General features: G+C 35.4%; 1 protein-coding gene across 1 annotated transcript; it reads left to right on the forward strand.

The window, feature by feature from the left end:
* The first annotated feature begins 16,863 nt into the window (after nt 1-16,863).
* Nucleotides 16,864-19,841, forward strand: LOC126807957 (tripartite motif-containing protein 2). Its single transcript, XM_056103497.1, has one exon. It carries the CDS (start codon nt 17,333-17,335, stop codon nt 18,593-18,595), a length of 1,263 nt encoding a protein of 420 aa, XP_055959472.1. The 5' UTR covers nt 16,864-17,332; the 3' UTR covers nt 18,596-19,841.
* Nucleotides 19,842-20,876: the final 1,035 nt, after the last annotated feature.

Consider the following 20,876-nt stretch of genomic DNA (forward strand, 5'->3'; position numbering starts at 1 on the left):
GGTCTGGGGTTTTATTTTTTCCATTTCGAAAGTGTTGAGCAGATCAGACATGTTGTTAATCTTTAACGGGTATGAAATTTGAAAAACGGTCATAATGCCATAATTCTGTGATTTTTTTTTCAACCGAATTTTGAAAAAGTTATGTTTTTATAGCCGGGGACATTGTAGTCGGGGCAATATTCACGTGTGATGTGTTGTTTCAGGGTTTTGGTGGACGAGAAACACGAATATGTCAATTGCATATGTGATAACAGGTGTGATAACTACCATGCATTGTTCCAGACATCCATGAATGTTATCCTTCATATATTGGGGGGTTTGGTGGTCGAATGGTTAACGTGTGCGCGTTGCATCATAAGGCATGTCATTAAGTCGAGTGGCGTGGTTCGATTTCCCGCTTATACCCGACAAGACTTTTGAACACACTAACTCTCCTTTTAATTGAGGTTGAATGCTCAGACTTGGTGTAGACGTTCATTAGGTGAATGCTTTGATGGAGTTCCGAAGATGAACATTTTCAGCTTAGGGTAAGCAGAGATAAGCAATCTGATTGGTTGATGCTTTGGGTCACGATAACTTTAGTTCTAATTAATAGGCTGGTTGGAGAAGGTGACAAATCCAGCTTTGTGGGAAAAAATTCCTACCCAAATGATTTCTTCATTTTCTGAAACAACTATTTCCCTAGTGTTCCAGAAAAATTTTCCCCGCGGATCGGAGTTGAGCAAAATTTTTTACAGCACTTTGAACTTTTCACCCCCTGGGTCAACATAATGAAAATGAAAACCATTTATAACTTCAAAAATATCAATTTTACAGTCTAGAAATGTATTATCAACATAAAGGAAAGTGATACCAAGGAATCCAGAAATGACGTCAAAAGTAACGTACGACCAAAGCCGTATAATATTATAGATAAAGTTGCGACAATTGTGAAGCCAGAAATTTCATATGACGTCATGAAAATATGACCTCAAGTGTAGTTAGACGCCATCTTGGGTCCCAAGTATTTGTACCTACTATCTATTTTATTGTTGTGTCGAAGTTGGCTTCCCCCGACAAGTATGTATATAGATATGTCAGAATACATTTTTTAAACGAAAAGTATAGCTGAACAAACTATTATTATTATTATTATACAGAAAGCGCACATTATTGTTATAAGAATAGTCTAATTCATAAGAAAGTGAAATAAAAGATACACCAAATAAAAGCGCAATTAAATTGCATACGCTTTTAAAAATCAGATTTTTTGTGCAGACGGGTAAAGTGAAAAATGAAAATTTAAATAGTAATTTGGGAGATACAACCTTTTTGCCTTCTAGCCGGCAAAATAAATGCCTGAAATTCCATGATTTTTGGTCTGGAGTCATTCCGGATTGTGTGTCAGTTTTCAGTCATCAATCATTAATTGTATCATCAATTTTTCGAAAATAGAAATTTCTTTAAATTGACTAATGGATAAAACATTTAAAATCAGTGTAACTTAAAATCAGTGTAAAATCAGTGTAATTCAAATAAAAGGTGTCTAGCGTGACATGTGTTTCGGGCATATGTTTCATCAGTGAAATTTGATACGAGATATCGCTCTCCGAAACTTTCTGGTTTCTTTTGCAATTTGTTTGGGGTAAGACGTTATCACTCCCCGCCCATGGGTAAATAATAATAATAATCTAATATATAAACCGCAAAAATTTAACAGATACAAATAATGTACATGTTATTCCACAGGTAGACAGATATTGAAGGGGCCCAGTGAAGGACTCTTGTGGCTATTTGCGCCCCATTTCCAATGAAATAATCATGTTGTTCTGATGCTCAACTAGTATCAAATATATATCGTGTCTGAGATTTGTTACAAATCGCCTCGAACATGTTCCACACATCTCAATTTTTATCAGCTTTTTTTTCAATCTATAAAAGCCTATATACATTCCTACAAAATTTTGTGTTTAGTTGTTTAGTCAAGTGAAACAAGAAAACGCATAGGCTAAATGAAACAATAGAACAAGTATACCTTTATAATGTCGACAAATATGTAAAACTATGAAATAAGATACTTCTAAGATATGATTCAACCGAAAAGTCCTATATATGCAACATAGATATATAATATCTACATTCAAGTTAAACGAACTGCATCCAATCATTTTAAATACCGGTATAGCGTCGAGCTGAATAAAGGATATGATTTATTGTCATTAAAGGATCTATGGGTGGTTGGTAAACAATGTGTAACTAAAAACTATGATATTATCTTTATTGCCAACATTTCAATGTACCTAAAATGAATTATCGCTGCCCTTTTATTACCAAATTAATGTTGTTTTTTTCATTTTAATTTGTATTTTTTAAAATGATATTCTTTTACCAAATTTGGCAGTCATATTGAAAGAAATGCCCGCCACCAAATGACAAATACATTTTTTTTATTGATGTTTGTCAAATTCGATTTTTCCACACATTTCGCTTGCATAACCACTCTCCGAAAATTCCTGAAGAACACCAAATTGAATTCTGTTAATCATGTCATTTTGGCCGAATTTGAGTATGATTTCGTCTGACATATTTATCATTGAACCAAACTGCATTGGTTACTTTTGCAATTTGTTTATGATGAACTGTAGCCCGTAAAACGTTATACCAAGAAAAAAATAAAACGTTTTGTTAAGTAAAGCTATATGACGCCATGACGTCATAGTTTTTATGGCGTTATAGTTGGGACACCAAAATGGCGCCTGTAAATGAGTTGTCGTAACTTTCCCTATACAGGGCTTTGCGTACGACGTCACCGTGACGTCAGAATAAAAAATGGCGGAACTATGACGTCACTGTGATGTCAAAATTCAAGATCGTTGACCACTTGATTGATTAGACAGATTTTGTTTTCAGTGTTGGCCAGAAACTGGGCTTGACTATAGATAACTGTGGTGTCCGATTTCAGAGAAATGTCACTGCTCCTATATTTAGACGTAGCAGCTCGGCGCTCGTGCTCATGATCCTTAATATTTGGTTCATAGACGCTGAACACGACGATTGGCGAGGGACCTGAAGCCAGGTGTTAAAGTTCAAGGCACGACAGTGCGAGTGCAACCAGAAGTTATTTTCCAAAGATGTATTACGGTGGCACAGCGCACAGGTACAGATATTCAACAGTTCTTCAAATATGAGTTGAGTGCCTTCCCGTCCTCACTGTTTGCAGGAGCTTTCATGCGACATGTAACCAAGTCTGATCTCGCTGAGCATTTGCTCAAGAACGTTTCACCCGTTTCGAACACTTCGCTCGCCAGTGAAATAACTGTCATTGATGGAGGTCTGCTAATCAACTTTGTAAGGTGAAATAAGGGTACGAATATCTCCAACATCTTAGAAAACTATCGGTCATTTGTAAAAAGATTTCCCTCGCCAATAGTCGTGTTCGACAGCTATGAACCAAATACGACAATTTGGTGAGGGAAATCTGGTTGTTTCGGATTCGGTAAATTGGGACGTCTTAAACATACGAACAGTGACATCTTTCAGGAAGCTAGCAAGACAATAGCTTCACCTGGAAGTTCCCAGTTCGAAGTATCTGAAGCTGGGGAAAGGTTATTCTGTGCAATGTCAATGTATGGTCACAAAAATGAGATATCTCCGACTAAAGTCCGGTACCTAAGGTACAAAGCTATGATCGCTGAAAACATTTCCATTCAAATCAATAGACTTCACTCAACAGCTGCTGCGGCCGAGCAGCATGCTCACCCCATTCATGTTCAGGTTAGAATTTGGGATGAACTAGACAATGGCGTCGATCCTGTGAATTGGGGTTGGCAAGTGATAGAGAATAGATACGTTCCCATCGCGACTGTTCTTCCATCAGCACCAGACAACGTTCTGAATTTCATCTGGTGTAAATGTAAATCGTTGAAACAACAATGCTCGTCATGTTCTTGTGCACAGAATGGTTTGAAATGTGTTGAAGCGTGTGGAGGATGCCACGGGGAGGGTTGTCTCAATAGCGAACAAATCAGCATTGATTTAGAAGATGAAATTTGTACGGGGTAGAACAAATGATCCGAATGAATATTTTATTCCTCTTGTGTATTTGCTTGCTTTATTCACAACACGTCTCAGTGGCGTCATAGTTCCGCCATTTTATATTCTGACGTCACGGTGACGTCGTACATTACTATTGACGTCATTTCTGGATTCCTTGGTATCACTTTCCTATGTTGATAATATATTTCTAGGCTGTAAAATTGATATTTTTGAAGTTATAAATGGTTTAAAGTTTCATTATGTTGACCCAGGGTGTCAAAATTTCAAAATGCTGTAAAAAATTTTTGCTCAACTCCGATCGGCGGGGAAAATTTTTCGGGAACACTAGGGACATAGTTGTTTCAGAAAATGAAGAAATCATTTGGGTAGGAATTTCTTCCCGCAAATTTTCTACCCCGACCAGACTATAAGTGAGGGTGGTGTAACTTAGTGTATAGTTTCATTTAGGCTAAGTAGCGATAAGCAATTTGATTGGTCAAGACTTCGGAACATAACGATTTTGCTTTTAACTGAGGTGGGATGTTTAGACTTACTGTAGATGTTCATTGGGTCAATGTCTTGACTGAGTTCAATGCTTAACATTTGCTATTAAAGCTAAGCAGAGCAAAGCAATTTCATTGGTCGATACTTTGGGACAAGATAGCTTTGATTTTAACTGATGGAGATTGGTGAGACTTAGTGAATAGTGGGACATTAGCCTCATTGTTGCTTGTTATGATTGATTTTAGTAGCCTAGGGTGTCCTCTTTCAGAATCTCCCGGGTGAACCTCGGTCACCCTTGAGCGTTTTGAGAAATTCAAGATGGCGTCCAAGACGGTCGTCATTTCAAATAACTCCTATAGAATTTAGTCTAGGATAATAATTTTCGTGTCTAACCGTATGTTTTGGGGTTCAAGGAATACACTGAAATTGTTCATTATGTTGTGGAGTGATTAGATGATAGTACAATCCAAAATGCCAGGCAGTATGGCCCTTTAACTCGTTAGCAGCGGTTGGGGGCGATTATTTCACCAATAAAAAGCTATATCTATCTAGAGACAAACTATATATTTCTGGACATAGGAGCATACCGCACTTGAAAAGCTTGGCATAGGTTAAACATTTACAAAACCAAATTCTACCCGCAAAACACGGAAATAATCCCCACATTTAAAAAAACAAATTCTACCCGCAAAACACGAAAATAACCCCCACAAAACTATAGGTAATAATCAGTTTAATCCTTTAGTCGGGTTTCTGGTTGCAACCTGCAACAAACGCAAAATACTGTACATTCTAAGTCATCCCTAGCTACAAGCGAGTGTACAATATGGGATGTAACTCTTGCATCCGCATCTGCCATGAGCAACATGACAGACTCCGGAGCAAGTTGGATGTAATGTTCTCTATTTAGTATCCTTCACTCAGCAATACAGTTCCGGATCAAGTTCCCGGTGGATTACGATCTTCCGGTGGACGCCACACAATAGCTTGGTGATGAGCTCTTTTAATGTTCCCTGCAAATGCATCATTCGTTCTGCAATGGTTTGGGTGGGGATGATTACGATCCCTATCAAGTTTTAGATGTTTAGTATACGCTCCAAATTGCCAAATACAAATCTTGCTATATATATATATGGTAATTAAGATTTCTAATATACATTTTGTCATTGTGACCAATCTGGCGTCCGAGGGGATTAAGAATTTTTTCGTGGTCTGTATTTGCGACTTTGAGTGAAGATGGCTCAATTAATTTTAATCAAATTGGTGTGAACTTGCCGTATACCTTTTCAAAACTGTAAAATATTTTCTCTGATATATTGATATTTAAATACCTTGCATATAGTAACCATTGGCTGTAAGTAAGTACATAAAATTTTAATGTTTAGTACGTTTGAATTATGCTCTTGTCGTTACCAAGCACAGAGAGAGAAAGATACAGAGAGAGAGAGACAGAGACAGAGAGAGGGATGTCCACAAACTGTCATTTCCGGACTAACATATGGTTCATTTTTATTGATTTGTTTCCGTATGTTTTGATGTGTTTTCAGTCACCATCTTAATAAATATTAATGTCAGGGTTTTACTTGTTACATGTATATTAAATCAAACTGTATTTAGGACGTATTTTAAGATTTCACATGTCAATGCACCTTAAGTTATTACATACGTTGAAAGCTACCTGATAGATTTTTAGAAAGATTAATCATCTCGAGACACTGTACATATTTGACCGGTCTTTCCCTTTTTATTTATTGATAAACTTTACTATGGTAGCTGATTGGTATCATGTCGTGATGTCGAACTTCATAAGGCGACAACCCGACATTACGACATATTAACCCGACATCACAACAACTCGACACGTAATGTTGCGTAAAATTTCGAAATGTCGCGTAAAAATGTCGTGATTCCAACTGTGAAGGGTTCTTTTATGAGCCGCTAATGTGTACACAGGAATGCTTGGTTTTTTTTGTCCCATCTACACTACCGACAGGAAGCAACCACACTGCAAAATCCAGAAGAACTTTCTTAGCCAACACCAGGACCAGTGTACATAATTCTAATATTGAGACACGGGACCTTTAAGGGGTTAAAATAAAACTTCTTACTACTGTTTGACTATATATTACAGTATTAACAAAGTATATCACCCGCCATATTGTTTTGACTCATTGCAATGACGACATCTCGTCTGCTGTCATCACAAAATACGCACCAGTTTTAACACTTCCGATCGGTTTTATTGCAAACGAGACGTTATTTGATCATTCTACTGTTTCCAATGTAATTAAATTGGTCATTTTACAACATGTTATTAATTACAAATAAAACCTTAGCCGCGATCAAATGACCGGACGTAACGCGAAATGAGGCCAAAGGAATTCCCTTTGCTTTTTGTAAGTATCAGCCTGTATCACCCAATCGAGGGTCTGGGTGATCCAGACTGCACCAAGGCAAAACCACGCTTGTTTGTCAGGTGAAAGTTACACGAAATGAGGTCAATGACGTCGCACTACATTTTGCGAAATAAAAGGCAAACTATTTATTCCCAAAAGATATTATATTAATTTTTTACGACTTTACCTGTCTGCCCGAGAGATCAAATCAATTTTTCTAAGTATTTTACATACTAATGAGAGTATTCAGCTGTCATTCTGAGATTCTTAATTCACGGTCAGCTATGAATGCTAATTTTAATGTTAGTTAAACACGTCTCCGACGAAGTGATAATCGGCAAGTGATAGCGCTTCGTGTTTGATTTGTAATTAGTAACGCCGTAAAATGAAATGATTTAATTACACTGTAAGTCGCGTAATGATCAAATAAAGTCTCGTTGGCAATAAAACCGACGAGAAGTGGTAGAACTAGAGAGTATTGTGAGATGACAACTGACGAAATATCGTCAGTGAGTCAAAACAATATGGCGAGCGATATTCAGTGTTAATGCTGTAATATATAGTGAAGCAGTTGTAAGAAGTTTCATTTTAATCCCTTCAAGTACCTGTGTACTGAGCTGAGAATGATCACTTCTACCACTTTTCTGGAAAGGCGACAATCAGACATCAAGAGATTTTGACCGGCAGTACCACATTTGTACGCGACATGATATCAATCAGCCCCCATATTACACCGAGGACACAGTGAACAGAACTTCCATGGAAATTTCCATAAACGAATAGAAGTATTAATACTTAAAGGCTCAATACCACTCTTGTTGTAACTGAATAATATGTCCCAATATTTATTCTGGTCAACAAATTGTACTATTTTAGAATATTTCAATTAATTGATGATACAAATTTCATCTTAACACACCTTATTTAAAATTTTTGAAAAATTCAACATAATGGTTTGAAACGTCTAACGTAAACCTTTCCAAATGAAACTTCGATTTAAAAATATTTTCGAACCCTCTGGACAAGTAAAATAGGATGTAATGGATAATTTACACAACAGGTAGGACACTTAAACATCTAGTACTTAGATAGAGATATTATTTATTTTCTGGAGCTTTCAAGCCAGCAAGAGGGTTATTGTCCCTTTAATACATAATTATACACAATTAATGCTTGTATACAGTCTGCCCTAAAGGTTGCCTCTCATTTTTCTGTTAATGTCTTTTTTCCGTTCATAGAATATAATAAATTCTTTACGGTGGTGATAAAGACTTGATTTAAATATTTCTATATTTAACTTTCCCTTTTATCCTTTTAGACTATCTTACGAATAGAAAATAATACCCAATATAAGCACACGACAAGAGATTTGCAATTGTATAAACAATTAGACATGTGATATTGGATAGTAGTTTCTCGAATTCTATAACAATAACCTTTATAAAATACCAAGACCAACTTGAATTATATTCAATATAATTAATTATTTTAACCTCTTAGATATATTCAGAAATCTAAATCAAAATAATAAGCGTTTTACTTGGAAACAAAGGAAGCCTTTGATACAAAGTCGAATCGATTTTTGGCTGATATCGGAAAAACTTCAAGATTGTATAAAATCATGTACAATAAAGCCAACTTCCTTTACTGATCACTCATCAATTCATTTACATATCAAAATAAACAATTATCCACGCGGACCAAATCTGTGGATATTTAACTCTTCGCTAACAAAAGACAAGACATATACTAAAATGATAAAATCATCAATACCGATATGGAAAAGTAAATATTTTGACAAACAAAATAAAAATGGTTTATGGGACTTCATTAAATTTAAGATAAAGGCATCTTCTATAGGATATTCCAAAAAGAAACAAAAACTTAAAAAAGCTGTAAAAAATAGTCTAATTGAAGAACTGGTCAAGATTGAATCCCTTATCAGTAAACAGGAACCTTGTGACAACAAAATTATCGAAAAACTTTATGATCAATATACTGAAGTTAAACAATCATTAGATAACATTTACATTGATGAGACGCAAGGAGCAATTATTAGATCTAAACAAAACTGGTATGAAAATGGTGAAAAAAACACAAAATTATTTTTAAACTTAGAAAAAGATAGAAAATGTGCTACGACAATAAATAAGCTTAAAAAATCAGACGATTCTGCTATATTTGACCCCATTGAAATTTCGGATGAAATATTTCTATTTTATAAAAATTTATATGCGTCGAAAGATACGTCTTTTAAAAAGGAAAACAATTTTATAACAAATTTTAGACCCGTAGAAAGGCTAAATGAATACCAGAAGGATTTATTTGAATTCAAAGTTGACTATTTCGAACTTCAGAAGGCCTTAAACTCGTTTAAAATAAATAAATCTCCAGGAAATGATGGTATCACAATTGAATTTTATCGACATTTTTGGCCAGATATTTATGTATTATTATTAGACTCGTATAACTGTAGCTTTGAAGAAGAATCTTTATCCGTAACACAACGTCAATCAGTTATTAAACTCATTCCTAAAGGTAATAAAGATAGAACATGCTTAACTAACTGGAGACCCATTACGCTTATTAATGTCGATGTGAAGCTGATAAGCAAAGTTTTGTCTAATAGATTAAAACCATTTTTGAACCAATTAATACACCCAAATCAATCCGCGTTTATACCAGGTCGCCACATTCATGAAAATACCCGTATTATCTCCGACTGTTTCGATCTTGCGAAACAAAAAAGAATAATAGGCTTTCTTTTGGCTATAGATTTCCAAAAAGCCTTCGATAGCATAAACCATAACTTTTTAATACAAGCTTTATCGTCGTACGGTTTCGGACATAACTTTATTAGATGGATAAAAACCCTTTACAAAAATATCACCTGTTGTGTAATAAACAATGGATTTACAACCCCTTATTTTCATGTAAAACGGGGTGTACGACAAGGCGATCCAATGTCATCCAATCTTTTTAATTTGATCATAGAACTGTTGTTATGCGCTATTAGAGACGATATAAATATAAATGGAATAAAATTTGGTCAAAAATCCATAAAAGTTGTAGCCTTTGCTGATGATATAACGGCATTATTAAAAGATTTTAGCTCTGCACGACATTTGCTTGAGGTTTTGCGACTCGGTTTAGTTTCGGGGCTTATAATTAACGTTAATTAAACAGAAACAATAGATTTAAATAGCTGTGATATGAATTTAATGCAAAAATTAAAATCAACCGGTATAGTATTATGCGAAAAATTTATAAAAATCCTCGGGATCCTTTTTTCAAAAGATACTCAAATTACTAGTGAATTAAACTTTAGAAATAAAATAAATGAAATAGAACAAATATTAAAAGTATGGGATAAACATAAATTATCTTTAATTGGAAAAATACAAATAATTAAAACATTCTGCATTCCAAGAATTCTTTACCCGGCCACTGTTAATCCAGTACCGGATTCTACTATTCAACAACTAAACACAATTTTTTACAAATTTATATGGAACGGTCCTGACAGAATAAAGCGAGACATTCTTATACAAAAAAAATAAAAATTGCGGATTAAAAATGATTGACTTAAAAGAATTCCTAATATGTAATAGCATTTTTTGGATTAAAAAAATATATCAGTCACCAATCCAAACATGGCTCATACCATATGAATTCATTATGGCTGAATATGGTGGAAATTTATTACCTGCATGCAACTTTCCAGATAAGTTAAATCTAAAAATTCCTTTTTATAAAAACCTGTATGCCAACTGGTATACAATCTACACAACGCATATAAAGAACATTGCCCACACTGAAAATCAAATTATTTGGAATAATACAAATATAAAGATTAATAATAAAACTATATTTTTAAACTTTCTTTTTAACAATAATATTCGGTACGTTAGTGAATACTTTGATAAAATAAATAAGATCGATAATCAATATTTAGAAAAACATCAATTTATCTTAAAAGGAATAGAAAAGTGTATCTTGCAGTATGTACAGGAAGCGAGCGAGTTTGAAAGTGCGGTACATACAAATTTTAATTGTAATAGAACTCCCTTGGAAGATATAAATACTAATTTTTACAAAATATATAATACCCATTTTCACAACGTAAACTTAAAAAATATTTATGATAGCCGAATACAAGCAAAGTTCAGCAGGCCAAAAGCCATTAAAGAATGGGAACACATTTTAGATACCGAGTTAAGTGATTTAGACGTAGAAAATATATTCAAAATAATAAACACTGTATGTCTTAGTACAAAACTGAGGAGTTTTGAATACAAATATCTCCATAGGATTATATTCACAAATGATAAATTATTCAAAATTAGAAAAGTTGATAACACACTCTGCACTTTCTGTGAATCTAATATAGAAAATGTAGAACATCTCTTTGTCCTTTGCCCATTTTCACAAATAATATGGAATCATCTTCATACTATCCTAGATCGTGGTAATATAAAGATAAATATAAAAACACATATAATACACCTTGGTCTAACTAACAAATCAAATTATATAAGTAATACTGAATGGATTTTCATTAATCATGTAATTATTTTAACTAAATTCTATATATATCGGGCTAAACTACGAAACGAAATGCTCAATATTAATAAGTATGAAAGCTTTTTAGTAGAGCATGCTAAAATGGAGATTGAGATATCTCCAGAATTATACACAAATAAATGGAAATATCTTTTTAAGAATTAACAGATTGCCTCCATAACGATTCCCCATTGATGGATTTATGTACTTAGATCTGTGTATAGTAGGAACCCTGCGACTCACCATTTATATAGAATAATATATTTTATCATTTAAGATATAAATGTACTTAATATATGCTTGTAGAAATCTGACGTAAATAAAGTGTAGTAAAAACTTGAATTATATAACAATAACCTTTTATAAAACACCAAAACCTACTTGAAGATTCTTTTAAATATACAATCTATGAATGTTGACTTGACGTTACAATGAATAAATGAAATGAAGTTTAACCTACACATATCGTACTACAGGTATACTCCCGAACAGCAATATAGCAAAAATCATAGATTGATAATTAATAATAATCAATATTATTGAAAGCCTAAATATTGTCATATTCATTACGAGAAATGGAGTGAAATGTACACAAAACCACGTGTATTGGACAGGGCGAATCGGCGACGTCGATTGGCAGGCCTTTCATCCGTAAGTGACGTCGGTGATTAACGGTAAATGTTAGCTTGATCAATTAATTATTGATTTAATTATTAAATGTACGACTGTTTAAATCTCATCGTTATCCAAGACATCTGAGGGTCTACGGAGTTGATTTGAGCTTAGCATGTAAAATAAAGGTCTATAATTAATATAAGAAAGACTTCCATTAGGCATATTTAGCTCTTAACTAATCACACGAGTTTGCACAACACTAGCTGACATGGGCTGTACTATATACCGAAAAAAACCCGAAAAACTCTGAACACCGAAAATCACTAAATTCCGAAAAAACACCGAATTACCGAAAAAAAAACGGGGGTCACACACACAAAGTGTTAGGTGGGTCAGGCTAGGCCACGCACAAAAATTGTGGAGAACTCTAGGTCACGCACAAAAATTGTGGAGAACTCTAGGTCACGCATTCAAATTGTAGACAAGGAGCCCAGAGGGTCAACCTAGCTGAACAGTGTACCCATTTTCCCCTATATGGTATCGATAATGCATGTATATCTGGTATCATCAGAATGTAAGTCTGCCGAGTTTTTGGTGGCGGGTGTGGTATTCCCCGCCCAAAATGCAATGCCCCCAACTAGGCTAGATTAGCTCAAAAGTGTACCACATGAAAATCGTACAGCAGTGTACCGTACATCTTCAGGTATTACAAAAATAAGAAAGAAAATAAGAGGAAAGTCGGGACAACCCAATTTTAAAAGTCCATATTTCCACGCGTAAACGGCCATGCTTCTAACTGATCTCTAAATAGCAGACGGTGAGGTAATCGCTTACGTTCATCCAGGGACCCTTTAGCAGCATCATACGAACTTAATCCAGGTAAAGTTTATGGCTAATATCTGAAACTTTCTGTCGGAGATTACAAGAGTTAAAATTTCAATTGAATCTAATAGTACTCTACACACCTAAGTAATGATCCATCATAGTTGAAAATAAAGTCATCACTCAAGACACAAAGTTCACACGAAAAATAACCTGCCTTTCACAAGGCCGAAAGTAGGTCTTCAATATGTTCACATGTGGAATGACACTAACGCTTGCATGCATACTCTTCAAAAAAGTAGGGGATATTGAAATGCAAATGCTTATGCAGGTTGTGATATGATAAATAGTCATGGACACTTGACATGCTTTGAGAGTATGTTCACGGGTGAAAAACTTATCGCCCTAACAGAAGCACTGAGGTGCATGTGCGACACGCAATAGCGCCATACACATGGGAAGGGTTCATTGTCAAATTTGACACTTCAAGGAAGGCTTGATGAAAACTGCCGCGTGCTGGTTTATCAATCCATGTTTGCTTTCCTATCGGTTCTTGCATAAGATTTACTGTTAAGCGTATCTTTGCTTTTATCGGCAGACGTGTTCGTCGACCTCAACGTCAACCGATAACACCGCACGAATTGGCCGTGACACTGCAAGTGGAGTGGTTCAGACAGATTGTCCCAAATCGTGATTGGACGGTTGATTAGGAGCAAGCCACGACGAATTGCTGAATGTCTGAGGATTGGTGGAGCAATTACTCATTATTAAGACAAAAATCAACAACGTCCATTTTCACTTTTGACAGTGTATCTCTTTGTAAGTGAAATGGGGCCGTCAGAAAAGACGCCCATTTGAACTGTTTATGTTCATGTATAGGCAATTGGCCTGATATTAACATACACTGGTTACCTCTAATAAAAACAGCAGTGCATTGCCGCAGTTTGTATTGTTTCTCAATATCCCCTACTTTTTTTAAAGAGTATATTACAGGGAATGCAGCCCTGATCCCTTATACAGTTTTTTTTCTGTATGTAGAGCATGGCCTTGTACCAGTAGGAGACTAAAACTTATTTGATGCTCCATAATTCTTATAGTCTTACGTGGGACTTATTGTGATCCATGATCAACCTAGAGTGTCCCACTATATGTTTGTGTTGCCTAGCGTGACCCATTACCCACCTAGAGTATCCACCATCTTCATACGTGACCTAGAGTTCCCCACAATTATTATACGTGGCCTATACTGACCCATGACCCGCCTAACAATTTGTGTGTGTGGCCTAGGGTTTTTGTCGGTGTGTTGTTTTTTTCGGTATTTAGTGACTTTTCGGTATTTAGGTTTTTCGGATCTCTTTCGGTAATTAGTTTTAAAAAAAACATTTTTAGGTATGTTGGGTTTTTTTTAGATCTTTATAGGTATTTTTCGGAGTTTTTCGGTATTCTTCGATACTGTTCGTTTTTTTTAGTGTATTTGAAAAATACGTTTAGGTCTACGCGTGTTGTTACACATGTAAAAGTTAAACCTGTTGATCTCTTAAATTTTAATGAATTGTAACTAATGAATAAATTCAAGACATATCTTATTATATGTTTTATTGAATTGGTATATAAACAGAGTAACACCCCGTGTGGGATATTTCTTTCAAATATTGTGAAAGGGTTGCCAATAAAGTTGAAATTATCTTTGGGTTATTAAACATTGAATCGTCCTATTCTGTTCTATAGTCGTCTCAACATGTTGTTGTCATACGTTACGTCTGCTATAGCAACACCACAATAGAAACGAGTAATGTATTATGAAAGAAAATTACTGTATAGACTAATTCATATTATATCTCTCATGAAAAGGTTAACGGTAGTCCTACTTGTCTGGTGGGTGTAAGGATATATGACACTTGCTCGCTAGCACTTACATCAGGGTTCGATCTCGGTGTTAGCCGTGCAAATTCCTCTGAATTTTGTGGTTTGGTTTGTTTTCCCATTGTGTCAGTTGTGCAGGACTTAAGTGTGTGTTTGTGGGTGTGTTTGTGGGTGTGTGTGTGTGGGGGGGGGGGGAGGTAACGTCTACTCGCTCGCACCGAAAAAGGGTATCGTAATTGCCATTTGAAATCCGAAATAAGAGCAGGCCTTGGGCCGCAGTCCGGGCAAAATTTCCTTCATAGCACACTGTATGGCGCATGAGTCATTTCCTCATTTAGAAGGCATGTCTTTATTTACGTCCCCATTTAGAAGGTTAATTAATAATCCTGATGTGTGTCCTAGATACACACACGTCCTGCGTCATCAGCAGAGTTACAAAATCAGTGACGTAAATATAAAGTGTGAAGGATATTCTATAAAGACAAAGGATACCCTGTCTTGTGCACGACAATCTTTACACGGATTTCAAATGACGAAGTCTTATTTAATGGAAGTTACCACACAATAAAAATATTACGAGTGACAAATGTTTGGTAATTTTCTTAATTTTATCCGTTTCGTTTCGAATGGGGATATTACGATGCCTGTCGGAGACCCGCCGAATTCTGGTTTTTTTTAGTCAGTCGACCAATTATCAAATTTGCACATTGGCACATATAATCTTTATCTAAACGCTATCTTATATTTATGGCGAGCTCTCCTTACATTTCAAGATAACGTTCAAATAGCGCAGCGACCATGTTTACGGTGAAAGTACAATGGGACCGTCCACCACAATTTTATACATGACAGGGTAGGTAAACACGTGACAGGATAACTAAAGACATGACAGGGTAACTAAACACATGCCAGGGTAACTAAACACATTCCATTTAGATGGTATCATCAATATAATATATCATTTAGCTAAAGAAATGAGTTCGGTCCGATAACCGTAAACACAATAGTTTCTTATTTCGGCCTATTATAATATCATACTTCACATCTGTGTAATTTAAAATATCTGCCAATACACGGTATAGGTCGTAATGATAGGATAACAGGCCCGGCCCGTCGTAACAAAATGCATACTGGGCAAGGGGGAAGCGGGTAGGGTATGCTCTCGGCGCAAGGGGCCAAAAATTGTAAGCAAATCGATCAATTTTTTCCAAATTATTAAGACGGGGCTCCTCCCTTACGATGTTCAACGCAGCTTCTACTCTCTTACTATGCGAAAAATTACAGCGGTCGATTAGTTAGTTACAATTTGAGTGGATGTCTCAAAACTAACTATTTAATGAAGAAATGTGTAGCTGAATTTTAACTTATAAATTAAATAGTTTGTAATAGCTTGAATTCGAAAATCAGGGTAACAGCCTCTGTTAAGAATTATTGAAAATTAGTTCCACCCTACAATATAAAAACAAACAAGACATGTATAATACATCATCATACAAGACAGAAGTATATGTACATACAATAATTACAATAAAAATATGTTAGATATATAACCTCCTCATAGTAATATCAGATGTACTACAAAGAGTGAGCTTACTCTGTCCCGGTCACGATATCAGAACACGACGCTAAGATAATCTCGGTGTCCTACGTCATCAACAGAGTAACAAAATCAGTGACGTAATGGTAACGTGTGTAGGATATTTTAGAAAGACAGAGGATATCCTGCGTCGTGCATGACAATCGTTACACGAGTTTCAAATGTTGAAGTCTTGTTTGATGAAGTTATCCCACAATAGAAATATTTAGAGTGAATTTCGTGGATTTTTCCGTTTCGTTTCGAATGGGGATATTACGATGTCTGTCGGAGACCCCACGAGAAAACCAATTTTGCTCGATTTCGATCAATTATCAAGTATCTTTGACTTCTGGAATGGCACATATACTTTTTATTTAAATCTACACGCTATCTTACATTTATGGCGAGTTCTCTTTACGATTTTATAATGTTTTATCATGCTATTTAAGACGGGTCGTAGCTGGATCCCCGTTCCATTCAAGATAACGTTCAAATTGTGCAGCGACCAGTACGGTAAAGAACAATGTTGCAGTCCAGCATAATTGTACACATGACAGGGGTAGCTAAAGACATTACATTTGAAATGCTAACATTAGATCATGTTTCATATGTATACCACTTGTAAAAGATCCGCCCCTAAACCCCGAACTTTTAAATAGAGAGGGATATAAAGATAGATATCTAAAGGTGTATATAAAAGGTATATAGTCGTGTGGTATAACCAGTATAAAGACAGGGGTATAACGTTAGATATCTAAAGATAGATTTGTTTAGTAGTATGTTATAACCTGTATACATCACAATACTGTAATGTAGGACAAGTGTCTATTTCAATTCGGTAATGTGAACAACCATATAGATATAATCTGTGAATATTGCTGTACGTTTAATCCAAACCCTGTTTAAATTGGACATTCTTTGTTGAAACTTGGATGTACTTTTTGCACGGGACTCTACTGTGTTATAGATTTCTCTAAATATGGCGGAGGGAGACGATAATACACATAGCTGTAGTATCTGTTTAGAGGATTTTACTAAACCTAAAATACTACCATGTTTTCACACGTTTTGTGAACAATGTATAGACGACCATATCAAAGCACATTCATATCTCAACAAGTTTAATTGTCCTAATTGTAGGATCGACATTCAAATACCTGATGGTGGTGCAAGTGGGTTTTCAACAAACATTTATATTCAACCGAAAAGTAAAACGGAAAAACATTTCTGTCCGAGACACAAGGCAAATGAAATAGATTTTTATTGTCGAGATTGTTCTGTTGCTGTTTGTAGTAGATGTCTTATATTGGATCATACAACTCACTTAAAAACTGACCTTAATGACGTAGACCAAGAAATCAGAGGAAAGTTAAACATTATAAAGGGGGAGTTAGAAGAGAAGGTTGACGAAGTCGCGAAACATTGTGAATCTTTAACCAATCAAATATCTGATATCCAGAACCAAGCTAAAATAGCCTGTGATAATGTCGATACACAGGTTAAACAAGTTTGTAAAGAAGTCAGAAAACATGGCGGTGACATAAAATGTGAGATGAATAAAATTCGTGACGACGAAAGTAAAAAGTTACAGACATTACATGACGATATGATCCAAATGAAAAGTTCTCTACAGAACAGTTTGAAATATGTGAATGAAGTGTTAAATGGTAAATCTACATTTCCAGTTGTAGATGCGTTAACCAATGTACAAACACTGACAAAAGATAGCAGATCAACCAGTTTAGATATACCCCCAGTAAGATATGTCCATTATCCTATGGTAGATATAGATGTTAAAACTTTAGAATCTTTACTTGGTGAATTAGAAACAATGGAGTCACCAACCTGGACATCTAGTTTTAGTTTGAATCAGATAGTGAAAACAGGTGAGAAGTACTCTGGTGATGATGTAATGATACAAGGAATGCCATGGTATGTAAGTGTTAAACATCATTCAAATACATCAACATTAGGATGTTACCTGTATCTGAGAGGAGTAGATGATAAAACAGTTAAAACCGTTACAGCTAGTTATACACTAAAACTATTAAATATAAACAATGTGAGTAAATCTATAGTGAAACAACATACAAATACATTTACACCTGATGGTGATGGATATGGTAGTAATAAGTTTATAGAGTGGAATAAACTAGAAGATGTGAGTGAAGGATTTATAAACAACAATAAAACATTTACTGTGCAGGCGTCTGTAAAAATAAACAACATAGAACGATACTAACATTTATATTAGATAACATAGTATGATAGATCGGTGTCATCATAATACAAGAACATATCCACAGAACATATATGAATAAAATAGATTTTAAATCTTTTTGTTTCAACTATTACAACGTTATATAGGTATGTATCTATGGTCGTGTGTGTAATATTAACTGATACCGTGTAAGGTATGTGTCTATGGTTGTGTGTACAATGAGTTGGCAAATAACTATTAACTGTGTAATGGTATCAGCTATGTGTAATATTAAATAGCTATTAACTATAAAGATATCATTTTTGTTCACTTGAGGTTGTAACGGTAAATTTAAGACGATTATGTGATACACAAAAACAAGGTGATTTATAGACAATTTATATCATTTTATGTAATTTATCGACAGAAGATGATTAGAAGATAATAACTGTATTTATATAATTTTATGTTATTTATTGACAGAAGATGATTAGAAGATAATAATTGTGTTATGTAAAATGTGATATTTATAAACCAGGACCCACTTGAAGCACGAGGCTTAATAGACTGATTATTTAATAAACAAAAGGTTGGTTATCAGAGCACCCCCCCCCCGCCCTCCCCACCCTACCCTGAAAGTTCTTACCCCTCTTATTGGCCCCAGAATGCTGATTTTGGTGGAAACGTCCCATTAGATGCACCAATGTGTCTTGTATAATGTCTTTTTAAGGTTTACCGAGTCTCATCATTGACTTCGAAATCACTCTCGACAATCCAATATGGCGGAGATTCCAAATGGCGTCAAATCTTATATCATACATATGGCTTTCAATATGTCTTCATATAGGTTATTAATGCTACATAGTCTGGATCAGCCGATATTTTGGAATTTCGGGATAGGTCAACGTGTATCAGCTCTTAAAGTTTCGAATTAACAACCAACTCGGATTTAGTAGATATGACCACCTGTACGACGTTATCACCTAAACAGATTTCAAGTTTTATATGAATTATATTTGGAGGGTAGTTCAAAATAACAGGGAATATAAATCATCTGTACTCAGCTTCATTATTGCTTATTGATTAATATATACTATATTTATTATGTATTATAACTATAGCCTATTCTTTGCTTGATAAAGATGAGAGGACCCTCGTGGAAACGCTGCCATAGAAATAAATCTGTTAAGTAGCTTGTATTCCATATAACCGTGTTATGTTTTTTAATTGGTGGTTGGTGTATTTGTAGACATTTTAAATATTGCAATAAATAAAATATACCACCCAGCTCTTAGTTTCTTTCGTAACTCTGTGAATAACATCGTTGGGTCACGTACAATAGTTGGTTGTCATAACAACATGTTGTGACGGGTGTCGTGCACAAGAATAAAGACAGACCTTCATTGACCAGCTTTCGGTTCAATCGAACACGTTTACGGAACAACCTTAAGCTAACGAAAATCTTTAAAACCTGAATGGAATTTCATCTTAAAGCAATACATATGAGGCATTTTAAATCAGGAAGCTAATTCTGCACAGGGTATGTAGATAGGTGCACGCCAGCCATGTCGGGTCTAAATATTAAGGCTAACTGCGGATTTCGTCAAGGTCGCGAGATTTTAATAGGGTTAGGACACGTGAGTATGTGGACTAGGGATAGGGTTAGCGCTAGCCATGTTTATATCTCGTGACCTTTGATCAAATCTGCAGTTGACCTTACTATTTAGACCTAACGATGATTCCTTGTAGCCAATAGACTGAAGCGGGACATGGCGTTAAGGCATGGGGTGGGGGTGCAGAGGAAATAAAATTCGGGTGAGTGGCCGGGTTTGTCGGGGAAAATTACTGTCTGTAAATAATATTCTTATGGTATTAGTTGCATTGGGGTCCAATAAGATGGACACAGTGATAGGTTACACGTTTTCTTTGAGGTGGGGTGGGGATCTAACGCGTGCGCCTTATATCATAAGGGGTTTCATTGGGCCAAGTCCTCTGGTTTTCTTCCACTGCGAAAGACCACTAAACACAAACGAATTATTGAAATAAAATTGAACCATATGTTAGTCCCGAAATGACATGGTTTGTGTCGAGTGGACGTTAAACCCCATGTACCTGTCTCTTGTCGCATAGCTTGAGATATCTCGAAATAAAGATAACTACAGTGAGCAGCCTTACCGGAGCCTTCAGGGAATTCGATCACTATCGTGTTAACAAGGTTTAACGGACACATGATGTGCCTGTGGAAGAGATAGTCCTAGAATACTGAAAATCAACAGGTTCATCCCCTCCGATATCAATGATTCATACTAAATTCGAAAATCAA

This window comes from Patella vulgata, chromosome 9 (genome assembly GCF_932274485.2).
Source record: "Patella vulgata chromosome 9, xgPatVulg1.2, whole genome shotgun sequence".
Lineage (NCBI taxonomy): Eukaryota > Metazoa > Mollusca > Gastropoda > Patellidae > Patella > Patella vulgata.